This window comes from Lampetra planeri, chromosome 60 (assembly GCF_965212315.1).
Source record: "Lampetra planeri chromosome 60, kcLamPlan1.2.h2, whole genome shotgun sequence".
NCBI lineage: Eukaryota > Metazoa > Chordata > Hyperoartia > Petromyzontiformes > Petromyzontidae > Lampetra > Lampetra planeri.
In genome coordinates this window covers 2,145,071-2,172,460 of record NC_136166.1, presented here as the reverse complement: position 1 = coordinate 2,172,460, position 27,390 = coordinate 2,145,071, and the positions used below count along the sequence as shown (strand labels likewise).

Genomic DNA, 27,390 nt, shown 5'->3' with positions numbered 1-27,390 from the left:
AAAACACGGTAGGACAAACACCTCAGCCGTGGCAGACCACTGTTACAACTCAGTGGGCTCACATGACATTGACTTCTCCAAGACGGAGGTTCTCTGCAAGCCATCTGGCTATCATGAGAGATTCGTTCATGAGGCGATTCACATATACAAACACAGAGACAATTTTAACCGAGAAGATGGATTCAGGCTTAGCAATCATTGGAAGGACGTAATAAACCATTTCGATTTTATTATTTTATTACTTCCCTTCTACGTGACTTTACCGAAAGAACCAAGAAGACAGGTGACCCGAGTTTGATTCCCGCTCACGGCCAACACCGGTGACAATTATCTGAACCGGTCCTTGGCCTCCCCTAGGTCGACTCAACCGCAAATGAGTACCTGGCGCGGTGTGTGAACATCTCAGCTGGGGGAGACAAAGGTGGCCGGGCGTGGTGCTGGCCACCCACCCCTTCATAAGTGCTCGCTAACGGCACTTGCCCCAACAGTCTGTTGAGGCTACACGGGGGATCTCTGTGTGTGTGGGTCCCCTCCCACCGCCCGCGTTAATGTGCCATAGATTGTGGTGGCTCATTTGCTCCCCTTCCGATAAGCAAGCCAGCATCACGGCTCAAGGGACTTGGAAATAAAATCGATTTTTCTACTTTTATTTCAGTTAATTTTTTTACTTGTATTTTATATACAGTCTTTTTTGACAAATGTACAAAATTTCATCTAATTTATGAGTTGAACAATGCTGACCTGTTTGTTGTTGAACCATTTCATGACACTGACCGTATAGGCATTTACAGTCAATTATTGAGTTGCGACTTATGAACGGGGCCCCAGAAACAAATTATGTTCGTAAGTCGATGTAAATCACCACATTATGGCAAGCTTCGGGGCCACTTCCTGGAGTCTGCCATTACTAGGACATTTCATTAAAGCGAGTTTTTAAAAAGCTTTAAAAAATATAACAAAAGTCTCGCGCTCGCAAACATCACGTGGTAGGGGGGTGGGGTTCGGGGGGTGGGGGGTGTGACCGGCACCGGGGTGTTTATCGCTCCCCTCTGCGATTCCGATTCCCAAACATCGATTATCTTAGCCCCCCCCTCACGATCCATTAATGCCTCCGCCGAAGCGCACGAGGCGCGCGAGAATCGTATTAAAGAATTAATCGAACCTCGCGATTTCCCCACGGGTTAACTCGCGGCGAGGAATCGATTGGGTGTTGTTGCTGGGAGGAGTTACGAATCGAATGAATCGATGCGAGCGCTCAGTCGGCGTTGTGTTTTTGTTTTTGCGGCGGGAGCCGTCGCTTCGCCTTAGCGGAGTAAAAACTTCGTCTTCGTCGTCGTCTTTGTCACTTATCGCTCGGTCTGTGGCTGGGAGGCGGCTCGCCAAGGTGACGCCCGCGGCTTGGAAGCGCGTTTAAGGTACATCTCGAAGAGGCCGCTCGTCCTTCGTTGTTGATAATTAATACTCATCGGGAGTTGAGCAACGCCGCTCAACTTCCCATGATTGTAGTTGTTGCTGCTGTTCCTTTGTTCCGCTTGCAGTGTCGCGTGGAGTTTTTGTTGTAAATTGCTCGCGTCTTGGATGGACTTGTCCCCGGTCACGGGAATGTGGAATGGAATTACATTCCCGTGACGCTCCAACAATAGGTGGGGGAGGGGAGATGGAGCGATGAAATCAGCGTTGTGTGGATTATTACTTCTCCCATGGGATCTCTAGAGATGGGGACCAATTGCTGGAGGAGGATTGTCATCATCCAGCAGTGGAGTGATCCTGGCCGGTTACATTAAATCGCAACGTTTCGTTACTTTTGCTCCCCTTATAGGAATAACAATCGGCGCCTGGGTCTCGTCACACCTCGGGAGCGAAAGCAGAACTTTTTACAAACCTAGACAATGGCTTTGCAAACCTGTCAACCCCCTAACCCGAACCTTGTTACAGACCAATTCAAACCTTGTCGGTCAACCCGTGCCCCTTATACATCCCAATGTTCATCTTGTAAAGTCTCATCAACAGGGAGAAACACAAGCAAATATACAAAAAATGTTGTTGGCCTATGGGGCCGTCCATAAATGACGTCACGCACCTAGGGGGGGGGGCGTCTGACATTTGTGACGGGGGGGGGGAGAAATGTGACGTCACATCAAAACGCGCAACTTTTGTGACTCCGTGTGACGAGGGGGGGGGTCAAAAATCGTCCAAATCGCGTGACGTCATTAATGGATGGCCCCTATTGAAACGGCTGTATTCCGTATGGACCCGAAAACTCAATGTCTCTGTACAAGAATAAGGGGCAAACTGTATGGGTTGACAGGTATGGCTTTGTATGGGGTGACTACCACCGTGCATACCAGGGGCTGGGTCCAGTGTAAGGAGGGATATCTCCATCCAGCAGTGGCTTTACAACGTCGTGTTAATGTACCATTGTTAAAATTGTCTTTTTTTCCCTCTCGATTATTTCGTTCTAGACATTGGATATTCTGCCGTTTTCTGCATACAGCTACAGTATTTTGGTCCCAAGGGCCTCCTACAATAACATAATTTACAGCTCTTGCCAATCCACTGCTACGTGAAGATATCTAATAACATTCTGGCAAATCGCCCGATGAAGCTGATGGTTGCTGCTGTTGTGATCACCGGCAAAAACGTCACAGGACTCAAATTGTAAATGTTGTGGCTTGTGGGTTTACTCTCCTAACACACCCAGAGTGTGTTGAAGCAGTCACGAATTGGCACGTTCTGTTTACGTGACAAACCTTACTCATTGGCTCTGTCGGGGTGGTTGGTTAACGATACACATCATATTTACGCAATCTAACCCAGCATAAAAACCTTTATTATGGATATTGTTTTAACCAACAGGTCAGTGTTGACAGTGTGGAATGTGGGGAGGAGATCCAGTGGCTGGTTTGCTTAAAGCACCCGAAGCGACTTATCCCCGTGTATTATTTGTCATATAAATGTCATGCAACTGGCTGCTGTACTACAGGAGAGGCTACGGACGGTCATTCTCTGGGGGTGGTGGTGCACACTCACAGTTTTAAGCCAATGAACCTTGGACCATGAGACGAATGTGGTACAATCTTTTGACATTACCTTGCCACCTGTGCGATAAGACATCAGTGCTTGTTTGTGTGCCTTTGGGCATGAGCTCTGTTCTATTTCAAGGAATCATGTGTGGTGGTGCTATTGTTTTAATTACCGCACATGTTGTCTTGCATGGCATTCACACGGCAGCTGTTGCATGATGTTGCTCTTGGCAAAGCTGACGAGAAGTTTTTTTCTTAGCCAAATGTTGAACTCTTTAAAAGGCATAGGAGTAGATGGTTGTGTGTAACGCTTAAGGCTCAGAAGTGTTTATAATCGTTGAGATTACTTGGCTGCTATAAATTTAGACGTGATAAGCCACTTCATTGAGCTATCGTTTGTGGCCAGGTCACTTCTGAAAAAGAAGCTAATTACTCAGTGGGCTTTACCTGGTGAAATAAAAAAAGTTTAGTTTTATTTGTATTTTTTGTGATCTTACCTTTCCTATTCTTTGGGCTCCTATCGTGTTTTTGTACTGGTAGGAACCTCCTGGTTACACTAGCCCACAGGGGATTATTGTGTTCGTCCGTCGTGCAGGGAGGGGCTGGGTGGGGAGGGGAGGGGCTGGGTGGGGAGGGTGGGGAGGGGCTGGGTGGGGAGGGGCTGAGTGGGGAGGGTGGGAGGGATGGGGCTGGGTGGGGAGGGGCTGGTCACCCCGTGGTGCCCTTATAAAACTCAACGTTTAACCTACTCACGCCGGCTTGTGCCCGCCCTCAGTCGGGCATATTTGCGGAATACACCACGCCGCCGTTGACCCTGGCCATTGACTGAGCAACCCAACGTTCCTACCAGCTCCCTCCGCAGGAATGTGTTATATGTTGTAATGTTTTGATCCCATTCCCCTCTTACTGGACATGTGAGTAATTCACTAACTGAATAAGGAGCACTCAGCCCTAGCTTTTGTTTGTTTAACTTGGCAATGTTTATGGGGCTGAACTGTTGTGCCTCAAACTTGGCAGTGAGGTGTTAACTAACTCGCCTAATATACAGGAGGGCGTGGGTTCGAGCCCAACTCTGAAGCCTGTTGTATGCTGCATGTTCTCCCCATGGTCGTGTGGATTTTTCTCTGGGCCCTCCGGTTTTCCCCTACACATTTAAAATCAACATCACGTGTTGAATAGTATTTGGCTGTTTAAATTTTCACATGATAACCCACTTTTCGTTGAGCTATTATTTGTAGCCAGGTCGCTTCTGAAAAAGAGCTTGATAGCTCATTGGATCGCTCCTCCAGTCCAAATAAATATTCAGATTCTGATGCACATGGTGAATTTTTTCGTGTTTTGTTGAAGCAATGTGATCTTTGGAGGTGGTCCGGTGGTTCAGAGGTCAGAGCGTTGAGCTGGACTCAAGTCCCAAGCAGCTGCCAGTGTAGCGAGTTTATTATACAGGAGTCGCCTAGATTTACTAAAGGGATGATAGATTCTTAAAAAAACACACTCAAAATGACATTTTGTAAATCGGAATGGCTTTTCCCGTTTTATAAGTTAATACTAAAATTCAGGGATGTATTTGAGGCGGTCATTCCAACTCGTAAATCAAGGGATACACCGGTACCGTGTTGATGAATCTAGATCAGGGGTCGGCAACCAAAACAACAAGAAGAGCAATTTTTTTACAAATTTTGTGAACAAAAATGTCGGTGAATACGAGACGGTGGTCCTTAATAAATAAAGCATGAAGCAGTCCCTTGAAGAGCCGCAGGTTGCCGACCCCTGCCCATGGTAAACTGGACGCCCATGGTAAACTGGACTCCCATGGTAAACTGGATTCCCACGGTAAACTGGATTCCCACGGTACACTGGACTCCCACGGTAAACTGGACTCCCTTGGTAAACTGGACTCCCACGGTAAACTGGACTCCCACGGTAAACTGGACTCCCATGGTAAACTGGACTCCCTTGGTAAACTGGACTCCCATGGTAAACTGGACTCCCACGGTAAACTGGACTCCCATGGTAAACTGGACTCCCACGGTAAACTGGACTCCCGTGGTAAACTGGACTCCCGTGGTAAACTGGACTCCCATGGTAAACTGGATTCCCATTGTAAACTGGACTCCCTTGGTAAACTGGACTCCCATGGTAAACTGGACTTCCACGGTAAACTGGACTCCCATGGTAAACTGGACTCCCACGGTAAACTGGACTCCCACGGTAAACTGGACTCCCACGGTAAACTGGACTCCCACGGTAAACTGGACTCCCGCGGTAAACTGGACTCCCGCGGTAAACTGGACTCCCGCGGTAAACTGGACTCCCGCGGTAAACTGGACTCCCGCGGTAAACTGGACTCCCGCGGTAAACTGGACTCCCGCGGTAAACTGGACTCCCGCGGTAAACTGGACTCCCACGGTAAACTGGAATCCCATGGTCAGGGGTCGGCAACCAAAATAACAAGAGGAGCTTTTTATTATTTGAAGAGCCGTATTGCAGTCCTCAAAGAGCCGCATTCGACTCCGGAGCTGCAGGTTTGCCGACCCCTGCTATGGATGTGTGTGTATATATTCCACCCCCCCCATATGTTTCAGCAGTTACCCCAGTGGCCTCTAGTATTTGGACAAACTACCATTCCACACCCACGCACTGGAAGCAGTGCTGAAGATTGTTTTGTTATTTTAATGAAAAAAAATATTTCTTCCCCAAAGATGTCCCCGATTGTGCTGCTGTGGCAATGTCACGAGACGGGAAAATCCATTCCGACCTCTTGCAGAGCAGTGCAGAGCCTTTGTCTTGAGAGAACGGGCCCCATAGATGAGGGTACCAGAGATCCATCTCTCAAATTCCCTGCAAGTGAGCTATGTTCCACACAGTAAAGAGCAGCAATTTTCCCACCCACTCAGTCTATTGAGAATCATTTTTTTAACATGTAGGCTTTCGCAACCAATATCCATAATAAAAGTTTTTTGGGTGAGTGCGTAAATGTTGTTGTCTGACAGGCAAACCAATCCCATTTTCAGAGTTGGAATTTAGCCCAATTTAAGTGCAGAACCAAACTTAAATTGGTGAGATTTCTGTCAGATTGATTCTGACCGACGCTGTCTCTTTAACACTGCATTGTGCTTTCATTGTTCACAGATGAAATCGGAGAATTGTGCTCCTGTGCTGCGCCCAGTGCGGGTGAAACAGGTAGAAGAATCCTTGAGCACAAACACAGCCAACATAACACACACACACTCACCTGTGTACTGTTTGTACACAAGCGAGATGTTAGCTACCTCGCCTGGTATACAGGAGGTTGTGGGTTCGATCCCGACCCTGATGCCTGTATATATGGAGTTTGCTTGTTCTACCCCGTGGTCATGTGGATTTTTCTCTGGGTCCTCTGGTTTTTCCCTCCGCATTTAGAAACGTGCATTTAAAGTATTCGGCTGCGATAGATTTCCACATGATAAGCCACGTGTTTGAGCAATATTTTTTCATAGCGACAGGTTGCTTCTGAAAAAGCTGTATAGCTCAATGGGCTTTACCTAGTAAAATAATAACACAGTTCAGTTATAGATTAGTTTGTAAAAAGGGAAAAATTGTGAATGTGCAGTCCTGCAACTTCTCACTCGCACCACTGCTGGTGCAGAGGGTCTCTTTTAGAGGGAGCTGTGGAGAGTCCCACTGGACAGGGTATTTGTGGCCTACTCTTCCACACTGGCCAGACTTCTTGGGAGAGGTAGGAGCGCTCACCCCTTACCCCACCATAGGCAACCTGCCAGTCGATGAACTGGTGTGTGCACCCATTAATGCTGCTAGGTGGATAGAAGTTGTGGTGTTTATGTACGTTGAACTTCTTTCGCACCGTACGTAGACAACTGTGCGAGTCGGATGTACGAGGGAAGGACAACAAACTAAATACAAAAAGCAGTTCTAAAGAAATTAGTTCTCAATTTAGTGTAGTGTAGAGTAGTTTATTGTATAATAGTGTAGTGTATAATAGTGTAGTGCATAGTATAGTGTAGTATATAGTAGTGTGTATATATGTATGTTGAACTTCTTTCGCACTGTTCGTAGCTAACCGTGCTAATCGGAGGTGCGAGGGAAGGACCACACACTAAACATTAATGCAGTTCTAAAGAAATACGTTTTCAATCTAAAAAAAATAGTTTTCGGGGGGGGGAGGGGTATTTAAGACCCTTGTACCATTATTTCAACTGCTGCTTTGGGGGATTAAACGAGCGACCTCTGGATTGCAAGACCAGTGCCATCCCCTCCTGTATATGTAGGTCAGCAAACTGTGACCACCCCCTCCATGCATGGCCAATTGTTCTGTTGTTGCTGAGATGAGATATTACTCCACAGGCAGGCTGGTAGCCACTTAATTGGCCTTTCATTCCTTGGTCATGCAATAACTCGTCTCGGCTTATGGTTGATGCAGCAGCACTTCACATCGTTGAATTAAAAATGATGTGGCCGGGAGGCTCAGAAGTCAGAGCGCCGTGTAGGCACCGCTGAGAATCCTTGGGTGGAATTCAGGCAGCTGTCTGTGACTAAACTGGGTTCTCAAGTGCAGTGAGTTGGTGTTTTTAATTCGGTCGCAGTCTATTATATCTGCCCCTGAAATGTGCCACATCCATCTGCTGTACAGAGGGCATTGAAAACCACGTGATGTTATTTTCCATAGTAAATCATTCAATTCCTGTGGCATACATAGCTCATAAACAAAATGTAAACATTTTCTGCAGCTAAATTACAAATTAACATCCCCTACTTTCACAGTAGTGGCTCCAGCCAAGTTAGATGTATGTATGTTGAACTTCTTTGCCACCATACGTAGCCAACCGTGTTAATCAGAGGTGTGGGTGAAGAACAACAAACTAAACACAAAAAACTGTTCGAAATAAATTAATTTTCAATTGAGATTTAACAGAAGTGCAGTGACTCCACACATGACTGTGATTATACGCGACGGAACGTTTGGCCAAATCTGTCTTGTTGCCACAGATGTTTTCAATATCTGCAGCACCACTATTCTTATGTTTCTGGTCAGATAATTACACTTAACACGCACAAAGCAGTGCTCAATTTCATCTGTGTTAAAGGTTATATGAAAAATGAATTCAAAATTGGAAACGTTATTGCTATTCTCATTGCTGTTGTTGCAAATGCAAACAATAGTAAACAGAGAGGTTGAGCCCATGCATATGGACATTGATCCAGGCCCTGTTGCTGTTCCTGTTGCTGTTCCTGTGCTGTTCCTGTGCCCGCAAAGGCCAGCATTTCCCAGTGTCCGTGAAAGTGAGGCTTTGGTTGTGTGTGGTGTTTGTGTGCAGGGTGGACAGGTGTGGGATTCTGTGCAGAAAGCGGCATTCGTATTGGGGACCGGTCTGCTGGTGTTTGCCGCAGCGAGGAACACGATCACATGGTGAGAATCTCGACTTTCAGTCCTCCTCAAACCCCCCCACCCCCCACCCGAGTCCTCGCCAGCACCCCGCACCGTGCAGCTTGCCTGCGATCGTCAAGATACGTTTCCATTCTTGCGTAGATCAAGCTGCCGCACGCACTGCACGCGCCTGATGGTTGGTACTCGTAAAATGGTTGCACCGTGGTGGAAATTGCGAGCATTGCACTCCTTCCTCAATGGCTTGGAATGTGTGCATGAAATAATTTGCGCAACTATCGGTTATTAATAATGCACTCACGGTGTAAGCGTATGCAATTGTAGTGACATTGCGGATGTCACTGTGTAATGCCGACTCTAGAGAGGCACGGCGTGCGATGTAGTGACATCGCGGGCACCACGTATATGGGTGCGGTACCGGCCCTAGAGGGGCTAGGTGAGCGCTGACTGACAGTGCTGGATGGCACCACGCTCTGCGTGCAGTGCCGACCCCTACAGGATGGGGTGTCAGGGTGCCGGCCAAGGGAATGGGGTTACTAAGGGCCATGGCACTCTGGTTGACCCTAGAGGACACGTGACCGGTAAAATCTACACAGGGGCCCCAGGTGGGGGCTAGGGGTGGTGACGTGTCAGGGTCGAGATCCTGCTCGAGGGTTCTAGAAGATGGTTGTGGCTAAGGGCGGAGCCAGCCACGCCACAGAGGATATTAGCCGGGTCTCTGAGAGGGACCGGCTGCTGTTGTTCATCCTGAAGAATCTACGTTCTACGTCCTACAAGAGTCACCAACACGTGGACTGGGACCCAAGCTCGGGTCCGGTCCATCGTAGATAGTTCCAGTGTAATTAGTGCAGTTAGCCTGGTGGTCCACCACCGTGGGTTGTTATCTTGTTAAGGGGTAGTACCCCGTGTGTTGGTTTTAATAAATGTGTTGCCTCCAAGAAGTGCGTCTGCGACTCAGTTGAATTCACTACACAATCATTAGATTAGGCTAATGGGGTGAACAAAACTATATTAACCAGATGAGATGCAAAAATGGAACAAAACAAAACTACGTTACAATTTATGGAAATGCTTTTGGTGGGGCGGTGAATTGCTACAGGCCGATTTGTAAATATATATATATTGTAGGTGCACTCTGATGAGCAGTGAGTGTCGTCGGCTATTGAAAATATATCGTCACTCGCAGCTGGGGTGCTGTTGAGCGAGCACGTTGTGAACTGTGTAGCGTGTGTGCCAGTCTCCGATTACAGTATTTAAAAAACACAAATGGAAGTGACATCCGGCAAAAAAAACGCAACTTATGTAACAACAAACTACAGTGAGGGAAAAAAGTATTTTATCCCCTGCTGATTTTGTATGTTTGCCCACTGACAAAGAAATGATCAGTCTATAATTTTAATGGTAGGTTTATTTGAACAGTGAGAGACAGAATAACAACAACAAAATCCAGAAAAACGCATGTCCAAAATGTTATAAATTGATTTGCATTTTAATGAGGGAAGTAAGTATTTGACCCCCTCTCAATCAGAAAGATTTCTGGCTCCCAGGTGTCTTTTATACAGGTAACAAGCTGAGTTTAGGAGCACACTCTTGAAAGGAGTGCTCCTAATCTCAGCTTGTTACCTGTACAGAAGCAATCAATCAATCAGATTCCAAACTCTCCACCATGGCCAAGACCAAAGAGCTCTCCAAGGATGTCCGGGACAAGATTGTAGACCTACACAAGGCTGGAATGGGCTACAAGACCATCGCCAAGCAACTTGGTGAGAAGGTGACAACAGTTGGTGCGATTATTCGCAAATGGAAGAAACACAAAAGAACTGTCAATCTCCCTCGGCCTGGGGCTCCATGCAAGATCTCACCTCGTGGAGTTGCAATGATCATGAGAACGGTGAGGAATTAGCCCAGAACTACACGGGAGGATCTTGTCAATGATCTCAAGGCAGCTGGGACAATATCACCAAGAAAACAGTTGGTAACACACTACGCCGTGAAGGACTGAAATCCTGCAGCACCCGCAAGGTCCCCCTGCTCAAGAAAGCACATATACATGCCCGTCTGAAGTTTGCCAATGATTCAGAGGACAACTGGATGAAAGTGTTGTGGTCAGATGAGACCAAAATGGAGCTCTTTGGCATCAACTCAACTCACCGTGTTTGGAGGAGGAGGAATGCTGCCTATGACCCCAAGAACACCATCCCCACCATCAAACATGGAGGTGGAAACATTATGCTTTGGGGGTGTTTTTCTGCTAAGGGGACAGGACAACTTCACCGCATGAAAGGGACGATGGACGGGGCCATGTACCATCAAATTTTGGGTGAGAACCTCCTTCCCTCAGCCAGGGCATTGAAAATGGGTCGTGGATGGGTATTCCAGCATGACATTGACCCAAAACACACGGCCAAGGCAACAAAGGAGTGGCTCAAGAAGAAGCACATTAAGGTCCTGGAGTGGCCTAGCCAGTCTCCAGACTTTAATCCCATAGAAAATCTGTGGCGGGAGCTGAAGGTTCGAGTTGCCAAACGTCAGCCTCGAAACCTTAATGAATTGGAGAAGATCTGCAAAGAGGAGTGGGACAAAATCCCTCCTGAGATGTGTGCAAACCTGGTGGCCAACTACAAGAAACATCTGATCTCTGTGATTGCCAACAAGGGTTTTGCCACCAAGTACTAAGTCATGTTTTGCAGAGGGGTCAAATACTTATTTCCCTCCTTGAAATGCAAATCAATTTATAAGATTTTTGACATGCGTTTTTCTGGATTTTGTTGTTGTTATTCTGTCTCTCACTCTTCAAATAAACCTACCATCAAAATTATAGTCTGATCATTTCTTTGTCAGTGGGCAAACGTACAAAATCAGCAGGGGATCAAATACTTTTTTTCCCTCACTGTATTTCATTTTTTTGCTAAAACATTTATTTTTTATTTTACCAGGATCTACTGAGCTCTGAAGCGACCTGGCCACAAATAATAGCTCAACGAAAAGTGCGTTATCATTTGTAAATTTACATTAGTCAAATACTTTTAAACGTGTGATGTTAATTCTAAATGTGGAGGAAAAAACCGGAGGGCCTGGAGAAAAATCCACACGACCACAGGGAGAACATGTAGACTTCAAGTATACAACAGGCATTGAGGGTCGGGATCGAACCCACGACCTCCTGTATACCAAGCGAGGCAGTTAACATCTCGCCACCGTGGTGCCCAACTACTGCCAGGTTAGAGGCACAACAGTTCAGCCCCATAAACATTGCCAAGTTAAACAAACAACAGCTGGGGCTTAGTGCTGCCTATTCACAGTTAGTGAATTGCTCACATCAACCCGTTGCCTGCTTGTGCCGACCATAGATTTTTTTCCCTGGCATATTTCAGAAACTAAGCAGGCTTGAGTCTACAGGGCACTTGGATGGATGATCACCACATGTAAGTCAGATGTAGCAGGCTGTTTTCAAAAATGAGTTTTAGATAGAGGTGCCTCAAGAGGTCAGAGCGCTGATCCTGGAAACCGCTGAGATCTTGTGTTCGAATTGAGGCAGCCTGCTGTGATTAAACCAGGATCTCATATGCAAGGAGTTGCTGGTCTCGGCCTTTTCTCCAATGTCTGCATCAAATTCCATTTCATTAAATATGGCGCTGCTAACTTCCAGCTCTGAAAAATGTCACTTTTGACTGTCATGCAAATGAACATCATGGATTCTTCGAGACGGGATGTTTTCAAGCGGTGTTCTTCTGGGTGCCCTGCGATGCCAGCGGAGGGGAGGAGGAGGGAGGGGGACGGTGTGCTGGGAAACTGAGCCGGTGAAAATTCAACAACATTGTTTCTGGCCAAACCATACTCACGGTGGTGTGATGTTATTTTCCTCACCTGGTATGCAGGAGGTCGGGAGTTCGATCCAACCCTGATGCCTGTATATTTGGAGTTTGCATGTTTTTCCCATGGTCACGTGGATTTTTGCTCCAGGTTCTCCGGTTTTTCTCTCCACATTTAGGAACATGCTTTTAGACTATTTAGATAATTTTTCTGCTATAAATGTCCACGTGATAAGCCACTTTGCTGAGCTAGAATTTGTGGCCAGCTTGCTTTTGAAAAATAAGTTAATACCTCAGTAGTTTTTGACTGGTAGGTTGGGGATGGTTTAGTTGTATTTGTATGTTTGGGTGATTTGTTTACCTTTCTTGTACTTTGCACTCATATCATATTTTGTATTGTTTGTTGTTGTAACTTTCTTACCCCGTGTACCCACTGGACATCCGTTGAAAAGATCTTTATAGCTCATTAGATTCCTCCAGTATAAAATATTCAGATTCTGACGGACGACATGCATTTTTGTGTTTAGTTTGTTGTCCTTCCCCCCTGCACCTCCCATTAGCACAGTTGGCTGCGTAAGGTACGAAATACGTTCAACGTACATCACTCATACGGCAGAGTGTGGTGTAAAAGTGCTGCCCCTTTACTATGTCGATCAGAGATCACTTGGAGGGATCTCAGAGGTAGCTCTGTAACATTCACTTTGTGGGAAGTTCTCGTAACACGAAGGATTGCACCGCTCTGCCTCGGTGAGATCTGAATGGATACTTTGATTACGATAACCCAATCAGGATATAAATTTGATGTTATTATTTTTTGTTAAACAGAAACTATAAAAAGGAATGAGCTCCGGGTTGGCTTTATCGACTCGTCGTGTCTGGTCCACAGGCACCTGCAGCAGTTCTGGGGCGCGTCCGGTGATTTCTGGCAGTCGCAATGGGCTCTCTTCTACAACGCCTACAAGGACGAGCCCTTCAAGATCTTCGTCTTCTGTGCGTGCTCGAGTCGAATGCGAGATAAAAGCACACTTTCATTCAACAACAACGACAACAAACAGCAGCCATGAATTGTCACCGTGCGGCTGTGACGTCACGGTGGAATAGGTGTCAGATGGGGTGCACGTTGAGGCCACACGGAGAGTGGCACCCCCATATCGATGTAGTTAACCCCTTATCCCGTTTCAGACACGTACTGCAAGTTGCAGGGTCGGCGGGTGTCCCATTCACCCGCTGAATCTCGGAACGTGCAAGCGGCTCGGCATTAATTTGATTTAGAAAGACGTAGGACTGCTCTCTAACTACGACATTGTACTGTCCTCGCCGCAGAGAGCTGTAGCGACAAGTCCGCCGCGCTCCTTGATAACTGGTGCCAAACTGTGCCACGTGGCCTCCCGCGTGGTGATGTAAACGTACGTTATCGGAATGGAATCGGATGAACAGGAAAGGGTTAATAGGAGTTGCTATGAATCTAGACGTTTTATCCATTAGAGGCTTTGTTCTCTCAATCCCTTGATCGCAGCAAATACTTGAAGTTCCACCAGCTTATTTGTGATTCTCTTCTCAATTTAATTGGGTACCTGACATACGAGAGACGAGGAAAGTGACTCAAACTAATCTTGTGAGCCGTGCCAGCCTTAAAAGGCAATTGCAAACATGTATCTCCTCAAGTATATCTCCTGGCGATGCTTGTTTTTTTATGCAAGGTACACGCTGTTTTAACAAACAATAACTGAAGAGATTGTGAAATTGGTTATCAGAATGTTACGTATTGGGAACAAGGCCATTGCAAGGCTTAGCTTTTGCATTGTCATTGTTTTGAATGTAATAGACTCGCTTGCTTTGATTGGCTTGGCTCATGCCTGTGTGTGTGTGTGCACGTGGTATTGGTCACCCGCCCCTTCGTGTGCTCTCTAACGGCACTTGTCCCAACAGTCTGTTCAGACTATACAGGGAATCTTTGTCTTTGCATATGGAAAATGTGTATGGGAGGGGGGGTAGTGGTGGCATAGTGACTACCTCTCTGCATTACTTACCTGGTGACTCATGCAGTGAGCAGGGTGGGGGGGCGTGGTGGGGCAGGATAGGTGGGAAAGTGCTGCCTCCCTTACTGCATACACCAGAGGTCACTTGTAAGGGAATCGCACAAGTTAGCTGTGATATCCGCTTCTCTTGGCTTTTCGCTATAACAAGGAAGGATTGTGCTACTTTGCGAAAGACTCAGATTGTATGAATGGAGTAAAAGTTTAAACGGAACTCTTTTTAATTATACAACAGCAACAACAAAAGTAACATGTGAAAAAAGCACTGACATGCAGATTGGTCGTTTTTGTGTGGTGGTGGTGGAGCCAGGCTCGATGGTGGTCCCCACCGGAATGTTCTGGCTCTTCAACGCCCTGCTGATGTGCGTGGACGTGACCGGCTGGCCCGCGTTCTTCCTCCGCTACAAGATCCAAGCCGATAAGAACGTGCCGGTGAGCGCTAGCTGGGGTGGTGCCCAGGGGGCACTGCTCCTCCCATTCCAGCCAAAAACAAATAATAACAATCGGATAAACAATTGAGTGCATTCGGTATTTGCGAAATTCCGTTAAGAGCGCGAGGGCTCTTGCGAAGGTGCTACGTTTCACCGACGGGTATATTCTCTCGGTAGGCGGGGGGGGTTCTATTACCGTCTTGTGTTTATCCAATTAAGTAATTGGTAAGTACATTCAGTTCTGTTATAACGCCGCGTGTTTTCATGGCACGAATTGTATATAACGCGATGGAGTGAACGGAACTGCATCGCGCGAGTAGGAATAAGCAGTCGTACGGCTGCCTCGGCGTAGCACCATCACACAAGGCATTGGGATGCTTCTGGATGCTACCCACACACCTCAGTCTTTGTTTGGCCTGCGTACGCATCTCATCTGTTATCGCGGACTGTGCTTTATTTTATATTATTTGTCTTACTTTGCATACAACTTTGTTGATTTTTAATTACGAGTGGCTTAGCGACTAACGCTGCAATATGCATTTTTCACTCGTGTTCATGTTTTTATTTAATGAAGGAATTCTATTCTTAAACTGAAAATCAGTAATTATAAGAGGACACGTAAAAAAAATCTACGATAATATAACAAATGATTGTGAAATATGTCAAGTCCTGTTGGTGTTTTCAAAACCTACTACCCCCGAAGTCCATAATTCCCATTGAAAAAATGGTTATTATAACGCGATTTTTCCCTAACGCAGTGGTCCTCAGGAACACAACTACTACCGCGTTATAAGAGACCGGACTGTCGTTCGAAATTTGTAACATTTGGATGGTGACGCAGGCAAGGGATCTTTGACGTTCACTGCGGTGGATATTTATTCACCACTGCCAATTCAGTATTGCCAAGTGATAGGCTTATAATTAGCTTCATTCCTCACGGTTGGGCATACCTCCCCCCTCTCCGCGTCTCCCCGCAGGTTGACCCGGCGAAGCTGAGGAACGCCATCTTCACGGTGCTGGCCAATCAGCTGTTCATCTCCTTCCCCATGGTGCTGATCGCGTACGTGATCTCGCTGTGGCGCGGTGGCACTTGTGGGCCTGAGCTGCCCACGTTCCACTGGGTGCTGCTCGAGCTGCTGGTGTTTGGCCTCATCGAGGAGGTGATGTTCTACTACTCACACAGGTGAGCGGCCCGGTCGCTCGGTGCGCAGGGGAGCCAACGGAGAACGGGTCTCCGCTTGTGTCATCTTAAGGGGCTCAGTTTTTCCGTTTTGTCGTACGAAAACTCCCGTCACGGATCAGTCTGTTTATTATTCTGAAGGGTTCGTCTGAGATCCGTGTCACTGTTTAGTCTCTTGTTTACAAGATTTTAACCAAAGGCCAATCTATAAAGGTTTTTTGGGGTTGGATCGCGTAAAATATAAATGTCTCGTTAAACCCACCACCACCACCTAACAGCCACTTAGTAAGGTTTGTCACGTAAACAAAACGTGGCAATTAGTTACTACTTCAGCACACCGGTGTATTGGAGAGTAAACCCACAACTCTTTGGTTCTTTCAGTAAAGTCATGTAGTTAGAAATAAAATGAAACAAATCACGAAGTTTCGATCGCAACACAAGCAGTCATCAGGCCTGACGACCGCTTGTGTTGCGATCGAAACGTCGTGATTTGTTTCATTTTATTGTATTTCTAACTACGTGACTTTACCGAAAGAACCAAAGAGTATGGATTCCTGCAGTCACGAAAGCTTCAAATATTGGTCGCGAAAGCCTACGTGTTAAAAAGGCCAGTCAACATGTTTAAGGCTGCTATTAGAAATCGGTCTGTTGTATAAATAATTCATCAGAAACTGGTCTGCCCTATACACACTTGCTTATTAGTTTTTGTTACTTGCATTGTCAGGGACATCGGTCAATCACCGTAGCCTGCTAAGTCCACAAAGCTTTGGCCACGGGTACTGTGGTGATGTCACCAACCAGTGGCGTCATGCGGTTTGGCATGGCCACTGGTGTGTGGATTTAAATGGGGGCGCTATCCCTTTCCGATATCTCCCAACCTTCACACAACTCACCATCCCGAGCCTGCAACACTGTCAACAAGTAACTGCTGCCACAGTCACTGGTACATCATGCACACCAACCACTGCCCCCCCCACAGACCTTCAGGCCACGGTTCCACCCCCCATATGAAAGACGCTGTTTCACTCTGCTCTCCGGATATGGAACTGCCTCCCTGAACACATTGTCGGTGAAATGACTGATTCAGGCCTTCAAATGCCGAGCACACATGGATATCTCGTAACTTCACCACACGCCTTGTAGCATTTGAGTCTTTGAGCTGTAGTGAACCAATGATCACTATTGTCTGATATGGCTCTTGTTCACAATTGCACCCAATACAAAATAAAACCTCTTGGTAGCACGGCAACTGAGACGTTCCGACCGTTGGGCCCCGGTGACTTTGCACCGCCTGCACCACTACTCGAGGGCTACGTGACTGTCGCCACCTCCACCACTCAGTTTGATCTTCCACGAAGCGCCATGGTCCACCCCAAACCGCATCCACCACACAAAACATGGCTGCAGATGCGGATACCTGATGTACAAATAAGAATATTAAAAACTCTCCAGTAAGAGTGGTACAACCGCGGGCATCCAGAACACACGGTACAACGTTTAACGACTCAACACTGCCCATAGACTCGGCACAGACCATATAGCGTATAATGACTCAACACTGCCCATAGACTCAGAACAGATCGTAGAACGTATAATGACACAATGCCCCGATCCACAAATACGAAGTAGGCTGATACACTCCGCTGCTTCCCGACGCGATTATCCGGTTTGACCACCTGCGAATATGTAACTTTGTTAGTTCTTGCTCTGCGTCTACATCATCAGCAGCAGCCATACGAAAGAACAAGAACGTGGTGGCGGTGGTGGTGATGAATACTGACTGTTGCCGGCTGCTGCTGCCTTTGGCTTACAAACAGGCTCTTCCATCACCCGGCGCTCTACAAGCGATTCCACAAGCAGCACCACGAGTGGACGGCGCCCATCGGCCTCGTGTCCCTCTACGCACACCCTCTCGAGCACTTTGTGAGTTGCTCCCCACCCCCCCCAACCCGAGCAAGCATCAGGATCAGGTGGCTCGTTGTGCGGCAGTCTCTTAGTCCTCTTGTTCAAAAGTTTGCGCCGTTCGTTTCCAGCTCTTTTGTCACTCTACTGCTGGATGAGGGCAACCACACATTAAAGTTATTATTATTTTGAACCAGGTAAGGCCCACTGAGCTATACAGCTCTTTTTCAGAAGCAACCCGGCCATCACAAATGATAGCTCAACAAAGTGGCTTATCGCGTGGAAATGTGTAGCGGCCAAATACCCTAAACGCGTGACGTTGATTCTAAATGTGGAGGGAAAAACCGGAGGACCCGGAGAAACATTCACGCGACCACGGGGAGAACATGCAAACTCCAAATCTACAGGCATCAGGGTCGGGATCGAACCCACGAGCTCCTGTTGTTAACAATCCGCCACAATTGTCCAAACTGCCAATTGCGATTTTAAAGGTTATTATTCACGAAGAAAGCTGCAAGTTTGGTGTTGGATAGCCCGTGACACACAGCCCAAGTCCAGATCTATAATGTAAGATCTGTTGGCTTTTTGGGTTCCATCTACCCCCGCCCCCGATGATCACACGAGTCAACACAAATGTTTGTCTGTGATTTATGGGGTGGTGGTTGTAAATAGACGCAGGGTTCATTGTACTAACAGTGATAAACTTGTACACTGCACTTAAGCCTTGTGTGAAGCACTAAACAAGCCTATAACACCACACGTTTTTGTAACTTTATAACAGCCAGTGAAAAGCGTTACTGACAGTACATTCATGTACCTTATTCATGACTTGCACATGCAAGTTGTGTTTGTGTGTGTTCACGTATGTGTGTGTGAATGCGTGTGCGCACGTCCGTGCGTTTGTTTAATTGTGTAACTGTACATGCTGAAGTGGCGTGCTGTGTCTTGGTGGTTCACACTGCGCTATGAACATAGCGGCTTGCACTCAATTTCCAGCCATGGCACTAACAGATGAGAATCAGAATTTGGTCGGGGCCTCCCGTAGGTTGATTCGGCCTTAATTGAGTACCCGGTATGATGTGTTAACATCGGCACTGGGGAGACAAAGGTGGCCAGGCCTGGTACGGGCCACACATCCTCGTGCGTCTTGCTGCCCGTCATAATCGCTCACCACGGATCTTACTCTTACAGTTTGTAAGGTTTTAAGGGGATCTTTGTTTACTGGTGTGGATGTTATCTTGTGTAGATGTGCATACATGTGTGTTTGGCTGCATATGTGTATCGTGAGTGCATGTTTTTTCGTGCACACGATCATTAAGGACCTTCATGATGGTGAGCGGGCCCGGGTAAAACTACGTGGCCGGGAGTCAGAGCCTTTCCCTGTTCACCTTGAGGTGCGACAAGGGATGTCCTCTGGCTCCAACATTATTTAACATCTATTTCGACCACGTAGTTCGTGAAGCCTTCAGTAGCTGTACCGGAGGAATTTCCATCTGGTACAGATACAATGGGAGGCTGATCGATGCCCGGTTGCGGTCAAGGGATGACTCCCTATTGGTCAACCACGTTATGTATGCCGATTACCTAGTAATTGCGGCTCACTCAGAGGAGAAGTTGGAGGCGCTGCTGCTGAAACTGGAGTGTGCCACCATCAGCCCCACCAAAACTAAGCACCTGCCTGGGTATTTTGTACCATCGGGCACTCCACCCCCACAACTCCCAATCGGTGATGGGGCAGTTGTGGAGAGAGTGGAGAGTTTCCCATACCTGGGCAGTGTGCTCATGACTGGCTCCGGTTTAACAGTAGAGGTCTCACTCCGAATCAGTCGAGCGGCATTAACTTTCATCGGTTGCGTAATGCTGCGTGGAAGCTACCTGGTCTGTTGCTCCGCACGAAGCTTCGGGTCTTCTCGGCCACAGTCATGCGCTCCCTTCTCTACGCTTGTGAAACGTGGACCCCTCTAATGGAACATCTGCGCCGGTTAGAAACATTCATGCTGGCATGCCTCCGATCAATCTTGGGTTTAACGAGGCTGGATTGTGTGAAGATCTCACATCCTTGAAAGATCTGAACACATTCCGATCACTGAACTCCTCTGGCAGGCAAGGCTGCGTTGGCTCGGTCATATAGCCTGCATGCCCAAGCAGCTTTGTTTGGCCTCATAGAGGGGGCTAAACGGGCACGACATGGGCTGGAGAAGAGATGGACTGATGTAGTACGGGAGGATGTGGAGCTGAGTGGACTTGCCGATGACTGGTACCAGCGGTGTCAATATCGGCCTCTATGGAGGAGGCTCGTGAAGGACGCTACTGGGCAGTTGGAGGCAGTCGCACTCCAGCAACAATGGAGGGCAGAGGAGCGACGCTCACAACAACGAGCGGAGCGCCGGGTGGCTAAAATGAAGCAAGTTGGCACAGTAGGGGGTACAGCTGGTGCATCTTACCAGTCATGTCAGTCAGCCAACCCATGGCACCTGGGTCTGTCCCGAGACCTCTTGTCAGCGAGCCTTCGACACTTCACGTGGCCTCAAAGTGCACCTGGCCTGGCACACTGGTGATGTCACCGTCACTTGGTGGGGAATGGCGGGTATTGGTATTGGTGGTTGGGCAGCCATAGTGTCGCGGTTAGTGCGCTATGTTACGAACCCGGCGACTTGAGTTCAATTCCTGCTTACGCTCGACACCAGTGACGATTATCTGAACCGGTCCTCGACCTCCTCTAGGTCGCCTCAGCCTCAAATGAGTACCTGGTGTGATGTTTAAACTCCGCTACTGGGGAGATATAGGTGCTGGCCACCCACCACCTCGTGTGCCGTGCCGGCCTTCATAGGTACTCGCTTTAACAGCACTTGCCCCAACAGTTTGTTACAGGCTATATGAGGGGTCTTTGTCTTTGTGGTCGGGCAGCTGTCCAACATGCTGCCGCCCGTGATGGGCCCGGTGCTCATGGGCTCGCATGCCGCCACCATCATGCTGTGGTTCACCATGGCCCTGCTGTCGACGAGTGTGGCGCACTGCGGCTACCACCTGCCCCTAATGCCCTCGCCCGAGTTCCACGACTTCCACCACCTCAAGTGAGTCTCTCTCCTCGAGCATCACTCGCCCGCCTGCCTGTCACTCACGGCTGGTCTGGCTCGGGGCCGAGCTACGGAGCCGCCGTCTCTGTCTCGGGTGGGTCACGGGGTATGTGGTGCAGTGGTTCATACTCGTGCCTTAAGGCAAGAAGGGACCGGGTTAGATTCCTGGCTCGGGTGCCTTTTTGTATGTTTCTTTCACCCCAGATTCTGCTTTGGTTTCTTCTGGGTTCTCCGTTTTCCCACCATAGTAAAAAGTAAAAAAAAAGATAAATTGTAACTATTTTTGGTAGAGCATCTCAATGTAAAAAAATGACCTGCAAATTAATAATTTATAATTACACAACAACGTTACCCCCCTCCTGTGAAAAAATGGGGCAAGGCACTCCTGAAAAAACAGTCTTCAGGCTAGTCAGGCTTTCCTCGGTAAACAAGCGTGATGAAAATAAGAATCTCCCAGGGAGTCCACTTTGTGGAATGGCTGGATATCGGTCCATCGAGCTGGCTAGAAAGAAAGACGGCACCCTTGAAAAATCACCACCTCTTTTAGCCGAGCTGACCTCAGTTTCCAGCCGTGAGGTCACGGATTTATCATGGCTAAGAAGTGTGTATCCATTACACTTGTAACAGATTCATCCTTGTACGCGACGTGATGGAATTGTCACGTTTTTAGAATCACAATTGGATTCAATAAGTTAATCGTGTTCGTCTCGTTGGTATTGCTTCATTTGGTATGCCTGCAGGTTACACCAGTGCTGTCGAGTGTGCTTGGTTATTACACCTCTTTCACTTTTTTTTTGTATTTGTATTGTCAGCGAACATCGTGCCCAACCCCAAGTTGAGGTGCACCAATTGTTCCCTTTTAGCCCTGCCCCCCCCACCGTTCCATTCCCTGGCTACCACATTCAGATAAGCCCCTCCCCCACTCCCCCTTAACTTGTATTTAAGAGCTTGTCTCTTGGATTTCTCCTCACTTGATACAGTAAATTTAGCTGTGACGGTCCCACCTGATGACGGAGACTTGTGTTGCCTCCGAAACGTCGTGATTTATTATTTTATTTCTATTATTCTATTATTTCTTTTACCTACGTGACTTTACCGAAAAAACCTAAGAGTATACCTCTTTCACTGTTTCTGTGTGTCATTGATATGGCCTTCCCCGCAGGTTCAATCCATGCCATTTACATCCCTATACTTCACTGTCCGTGGGTTATTTGTGTGCTCGGCCCGCAGGTTTAACCAGTGCTTCGGCGTGCTGGGTGTGCTCGACCGGCTGCACGGCACCGACGCCGCGTTCCGCCGCACCAAGGCATACGAACGGCACATCATGCTGCTGGGCCTCACCCCTCTCAGCGAGAGCATTCCCGAGACTCCCAAGCTCGGCAAGGGGGAGTAACCCCCCCCCCCCCCCGCCGACCCCCCCCCCTCTCTGTCTCTCTCGAGCCTCGCAATCTCCTCGAGGTTAGGGGGAGCAAGTGCTGTTAGCGAGCGCCTGTTCAAATCTGCACCACGCACGAGTTACTGGTAGTGCCAGGGTATTGCTGGACGTGCATTGCCATATTGCGTCTCCCCAGTTGCTGAATTTGGCTGCGTTACAGTAAATGCTCGTTGAAGTCCGGGTTCATCTAGGGAAGGTACGTGCCAGATTAAGGTACCCATTTGTCAATGGTTTGTCGTGGCCAGGAATTGAACCGAGGTACAAAGGTTGAAGTGCAGTGTACAAACCACTACAATACCCCAGTTAGGGGCCATCCATTTAGTACATACACAAAAATCTGTCAAAACTTGACCCCTCCCCCCCTCCCTGTACACACGTGTACTTTTTACAACCCCCCCCCCCCCACCTGCGTACGTACGTATGCTTGACGCACCACCCCCCCCCCCCCCCCGAATCCTATAGAACGGCCGATATTGAATCCATGCAGAAACGATCAAGGATTAATAATATGAACGTGTTTAAGCAAACAGATAGTCCACCGCCGGACTATCTAACTCAGGGGTCGGCAACCTACGGCTCCGGAGCCGCATGCGGCTCTTTACGGGCTGCTTCTTGACGATATGTACGTATGTACATAGATGCATTGCGGCTCTTGAAATACTGAATTTTGTACCGAATTGGAAAGAAATGGCTCTTCTTGTTATTTTGGTTGCCGACCCCTGATCTAACTCATTTGAAGGCCAATGTCGGCAAATTATTATCGAGGCTTCACCCCCCCCCCCCGTTTCCTATGCGTACATTGTCAGTAGACCCCCCATACGCAAGCGTACACATTTGCGTTAACCCCCCCCCCCTTCCCCCTCCATGCGTACGTACTAAATGGATGGCCCCTTACTCTCCAAAAAATCGTGTTAAGTGCTCCCCTTAATAGGTGCTTGCTAACATCACTTTGTGTGTCTGACGTAATAACTTTTAGATTTCGCTTCATTTTAATGTCTTCAGAGTCGCACATGCCAGGGTGGCAAATACTGGTCAGCTGCTTGCAAGGCATCGTGGGGCGGAAAACCTCTACAGTACATCGTAAGCTCAGCTGAAGGACCCAACCACAAGTTGTAGGTACAGCGTCATAAAATAGCCAGCAGCTTAAGCAAAACGTTCAGAAATTTACACATTATTGTCTTTCATTTGAATTGCCAATGAAAATGCACTTCTGGACTGTTTCACGATTCGTTTTTGTTGATTAAAGGGACTTCCAGGAAGATCTCCTCTTGGAATGTCTTTGCCAGTTCCTTTTTAAGTCGCCTTTCGCTCAGGAGGAAACTGGAGTTACCCGGCTGAAAACCAAGGCACACAAATGGATACCATGTACAGATTCACAAACCGAATTTCTGTTGTGCCATATTCCTGGCTGTCTTTTGCAGCCTGGCGGGCTTGGGCAGTTTTACAAATCGACGTTAATTACTAAATATGCCATCGCACCCCGTGTGTGTGCACAATGCATTGAGATACTTTATGCAGAACCATTCTTTGTTGCGCAAGTATTTTTGGTTCATGTCCAATGTTGTGGATTATATTGGCTGGAGAGAGAGAGGGTGTGGTTGCAGTGTTTTGAGAAAATTAATCTGCCTGGGCATGTTACACACGAGAATCTTCACTGCTTATCGGTGTAATCTCCTCTGGGTTTAACTCCCTTAATGCCGTGGGCAGATGACTTTTCCAGTTTACCCATTTAACACGTTTAATCTTTTTGGAAGGAGTGAAGTGATTTACTTGTCGCTCGTCAATGAGAAAAGTTTAAACGATTGTAAGATCCGTGCCTAATGGCCACCCGGCTCGTGATAGCAACGGCTGCCTACGGGAACAATCGGAAACATTGCTGCGTAGGAACATGGAATGCGCAACCCGTGCAACTCAAACCAATGGGCTGGTGACGTGTGCTGCCCAAACCATCGCTCTTAACAAGTCCAACGACCAGCTTTTGTTGACGTCTTTCGATACTTTACCCAGGAAAGCTGCTTTCTGATGTTTTTCCCTGGTGATGCATGTCAACAAACATTTGATTGTAAGGTGACTTGCATTTTCATTGGAGGTCGCTTTATGGTATATTTTAGTCACCTGTCTGCCAAGCTCTCTTGGGTAAAGATTGATGTTGTTCATTGGTCTCGTCATTTTTTTAGTGATTTATAAAATGTCTAAACGTACTTTCTTAGAAGGATACATTTTCTTCCGTTTTTAGTCTTATTTTAATTCCGTGGAATTGATTGAATGCTCCCGTTTGAAATGAAGAAATAGTAAAAATGTTTAGTAGTGTATGGATTGTGAGCAGTGCCATATGATCAGATCTTCATGTGTTCATGGTTGCCAAATGTGATTTTAGGCCTTCAATTATCGTTTGGTGGAGATTATACCACTTTATGTTTCATACAACATATTTACACTTAAATTGAAGATTACTTTTTGTGATACCGCTCCGTTCGATTGCATTCAACGTGACCTGTTTTTGTCATCCGTGCAAACGTCTGTAATTTGCTCACAAGCCTTCCACAGATTCTTCTACGTGTATTCACATTATGTTTAACAGCAAATTAGTAGAGTAGTAGTGCACTTTATTAAGAGAATTGCAATATTCATGAAGCTTCAATAACTCACGAAAAATTACTCTGTGACTCACAAACGACCGTCCAGGTCTGTAAAGAGTGTTCATAAAGGGATCGACCATTCCACAAATGGATAATTACACAGCAGCTTTTGAGGTAGGTCGATACACCTGCACACGTTTAGGACACATCAAGATTTTTATTGCAACGAGTGTCATCCTCTGAACCTACGTGTGTCCACCATGGCAATAGCGACGCACATCGTTACATCTGGGAGGCCCAGCCGCTTGGCTACCGCCTAGCGATTCTTGCGAATGCTCCTCTAATGTGCTTCTTTTGAAGATCGAACGCCGTTTGTATTTGGCATAAACTTTAGATTTTCATGTAATTCGGACATTGGACCGTATAGAGTTCAAACTGGGATATCTGTGTGGACACCTTGTGGGTTCATATTTCAATTGGTATCAAACTCAACATTGAAAATAATTCTACTAGGAATGGGAGTTTTACAGGGAACAGCATTTGTAGTGTTTTTTTCCAAGGCACTTGAGCAATGCAGTGAGTGTAAAAACAAAACCCCAATAGCACTGGGACCTTACCACTCCAAGACTTGCGTTTTCTTTGGATTTTTTTGCACTTAAAAAACACGTGGCATTTAGTAACAGACGACTTGAATGCACTTTTTGTTGTAACACTCAAAACTCGTCAAAAGTCTCTAACCTGTTTCCGAATTGTGCACCAAAACTAAGCATTTCATTGCCTGCTATTTGCCTTAACGCAACAAAGATCAGGTTGAAACTTTACGTGTTGTATTTTAACAAAAAATACTTATCAGTTAATCGGCAAGCTGTGGTGTTCTGGAAGATGGTCAATTTTCTTGGTGCGCTTCAATTGCTTTTGACGTTTTTTAGATTCTGCGTAGTTAGACGCAACAAGTTGTACTCCATTAACTTTAACGTTTAACTGCTGATCGTGACTAGTTTCTGCTGTTGTACACGTGTTACACGTATATATGTGTGGTTTTAATAAAGGGCCCAATTGTTGCAAAGTATATTTCATTTACATTTGTGTCGTCTTTCCCTCCTCCAAACTTTATCCAAAATGTGCTCAATGGTGGCATCATGTCACGTGACGAAGGCAGCCATTCGGATTTCTCGGGAAGGAGCGGGCCCCCAACCCCCTTTGCTGTTCGTGAACGGAACGGGGCAGCGGACATCAGAGCTTCCACCGAGATCGCTTTTAAACGACCTCTGGTCAACATTGAGGGCAGTACTCACTCGCCCTGCCACCAAGAGTAATAATGTTCATCGCATGACATTGATTGAACATTTTAATAATTGGAAATTTGCCGAATTGTATGGTCGTTGATGACTGGACGGAGGCCAAATCATAATTGAGAACCCAGTTTAATCACAGGTTGGCTACCTGGATTTAAATTCAGGATATTTTTAAATAAAACTAAACAATTTTACCAAATAAGGCCCACACAGCTCTTTCTCAGAAGAGAACTGACCACATTTAATTATAGCTCAACAAAGTGGCTATGTAGAAATTTATAGCAGCTAAATACTCTAAAAGTTTGTTTCACAATCCGCTTGTCCTGGTGAGGGTAGCGGGGGCATGATGCTGCGTAGGAGGACCTGGAGAAAAAATCCATTGCAACCACAGGAAGAAAGTGCAAACTCCAAATATACAGCAGGCACCAGGGTTGGGATTAAACCCATTACCTGTATACCAGGCGAGGTAGTTAACATCTCGCTACTATGGCACCCCATCTGAAGTTAGCAAGTTTTACTCTGGGGCCAAATAGTGGTTATGGTGCCCTGCAATCTAGAACTTTGGGAGGCAAGATCGTGAAGGAATTAGAAAAAAAATCCTAAATCTGTTGGGTGGTCCCTCGGTTCACCGTATTTGGATTCACAATCCGCCTCCCATAGGGTTCCCCCATTGTTCCTGATACATTTTCGATGTTTATGATATCACGCGGACCCACCAATTCTGGCCAATCGGAGTGCTCCTTAAGCAGACTTGGCAGCAAACCTGAGCCAATCATCAACGCCATTTTATGAGCGTTTTGAGAGCAACTGGCTGACGGCTTTTCAATGTTTGATGGTGCGTTGCTTATGAAAACGATGCCCTTGAAGACAAATTTTTTTTACTTAAAAAATAAGATCACTAACAATGGCCCCTAAAATGAATGTGAAGACAAGTGATGAAAACTATTTTCTCCCAACCCAACTTCTCCATCAACCCCTTAAGGCATTCATTGTCTTAGCCTAAGCAATGTTATGCTCTACTTATGCACCTTTGTATGGTCTCTTCATTATTTACCCATGTTTCTATTATGAATACTTTAATGTTCATATGTTAATTTATAATTGCGTGTTTAAATATTATAAACTATGTTTTTAGGGTGGAAAAAAGTCAACTTCCGATCGTCTTGGAACAAATAAAGCCCTTTCACATCTATCTCCTATATTCGATTCACGATCGTCTAAGTTAACGATGGCTTTC

The 27,390-nt window shown here is 46.8% G+C and overlaps 1 protein-coding gene across 1 annotated transcript; it reads left to right on the top strand.

The window, feature by feature from the left end:
• The first annotated feature begins 1,253 nt into the window (after positions 1 to 1,253).
• Positions 1,254 to 25,927, top strand: FAXDC2 (fatty acid hydroxylase domain containing 2). The gene is made up of 9 exons (XM_078618980.1): positions 1,254 to 1,415; positions 6,156 to 6,206; positions 8,339 to 8,430; positions 13,105 to 13,208; positions 14,565 to 14,686; positions 15,663 to 15,868; positions 17,683 to 17,788; positions 20,675 to 20,841; positions 22,075 to 25,927. The coding sequence occupies exons 2-9, from the start codon at positions 6,156 to 6,158 to the stop codon at positions 22,235 to 22,237; spliced, it is 1,011 nt and encodes a 336-aa protein (XP_078475106.1). The 5' UTR covers positions 1,254 to 1,415; the 3' UTR covers positions 22,238 to 25,927.
• The last annotated feature ends 1,463 nt before the right edge of the window (positions 25,928 to 27,390 follow it).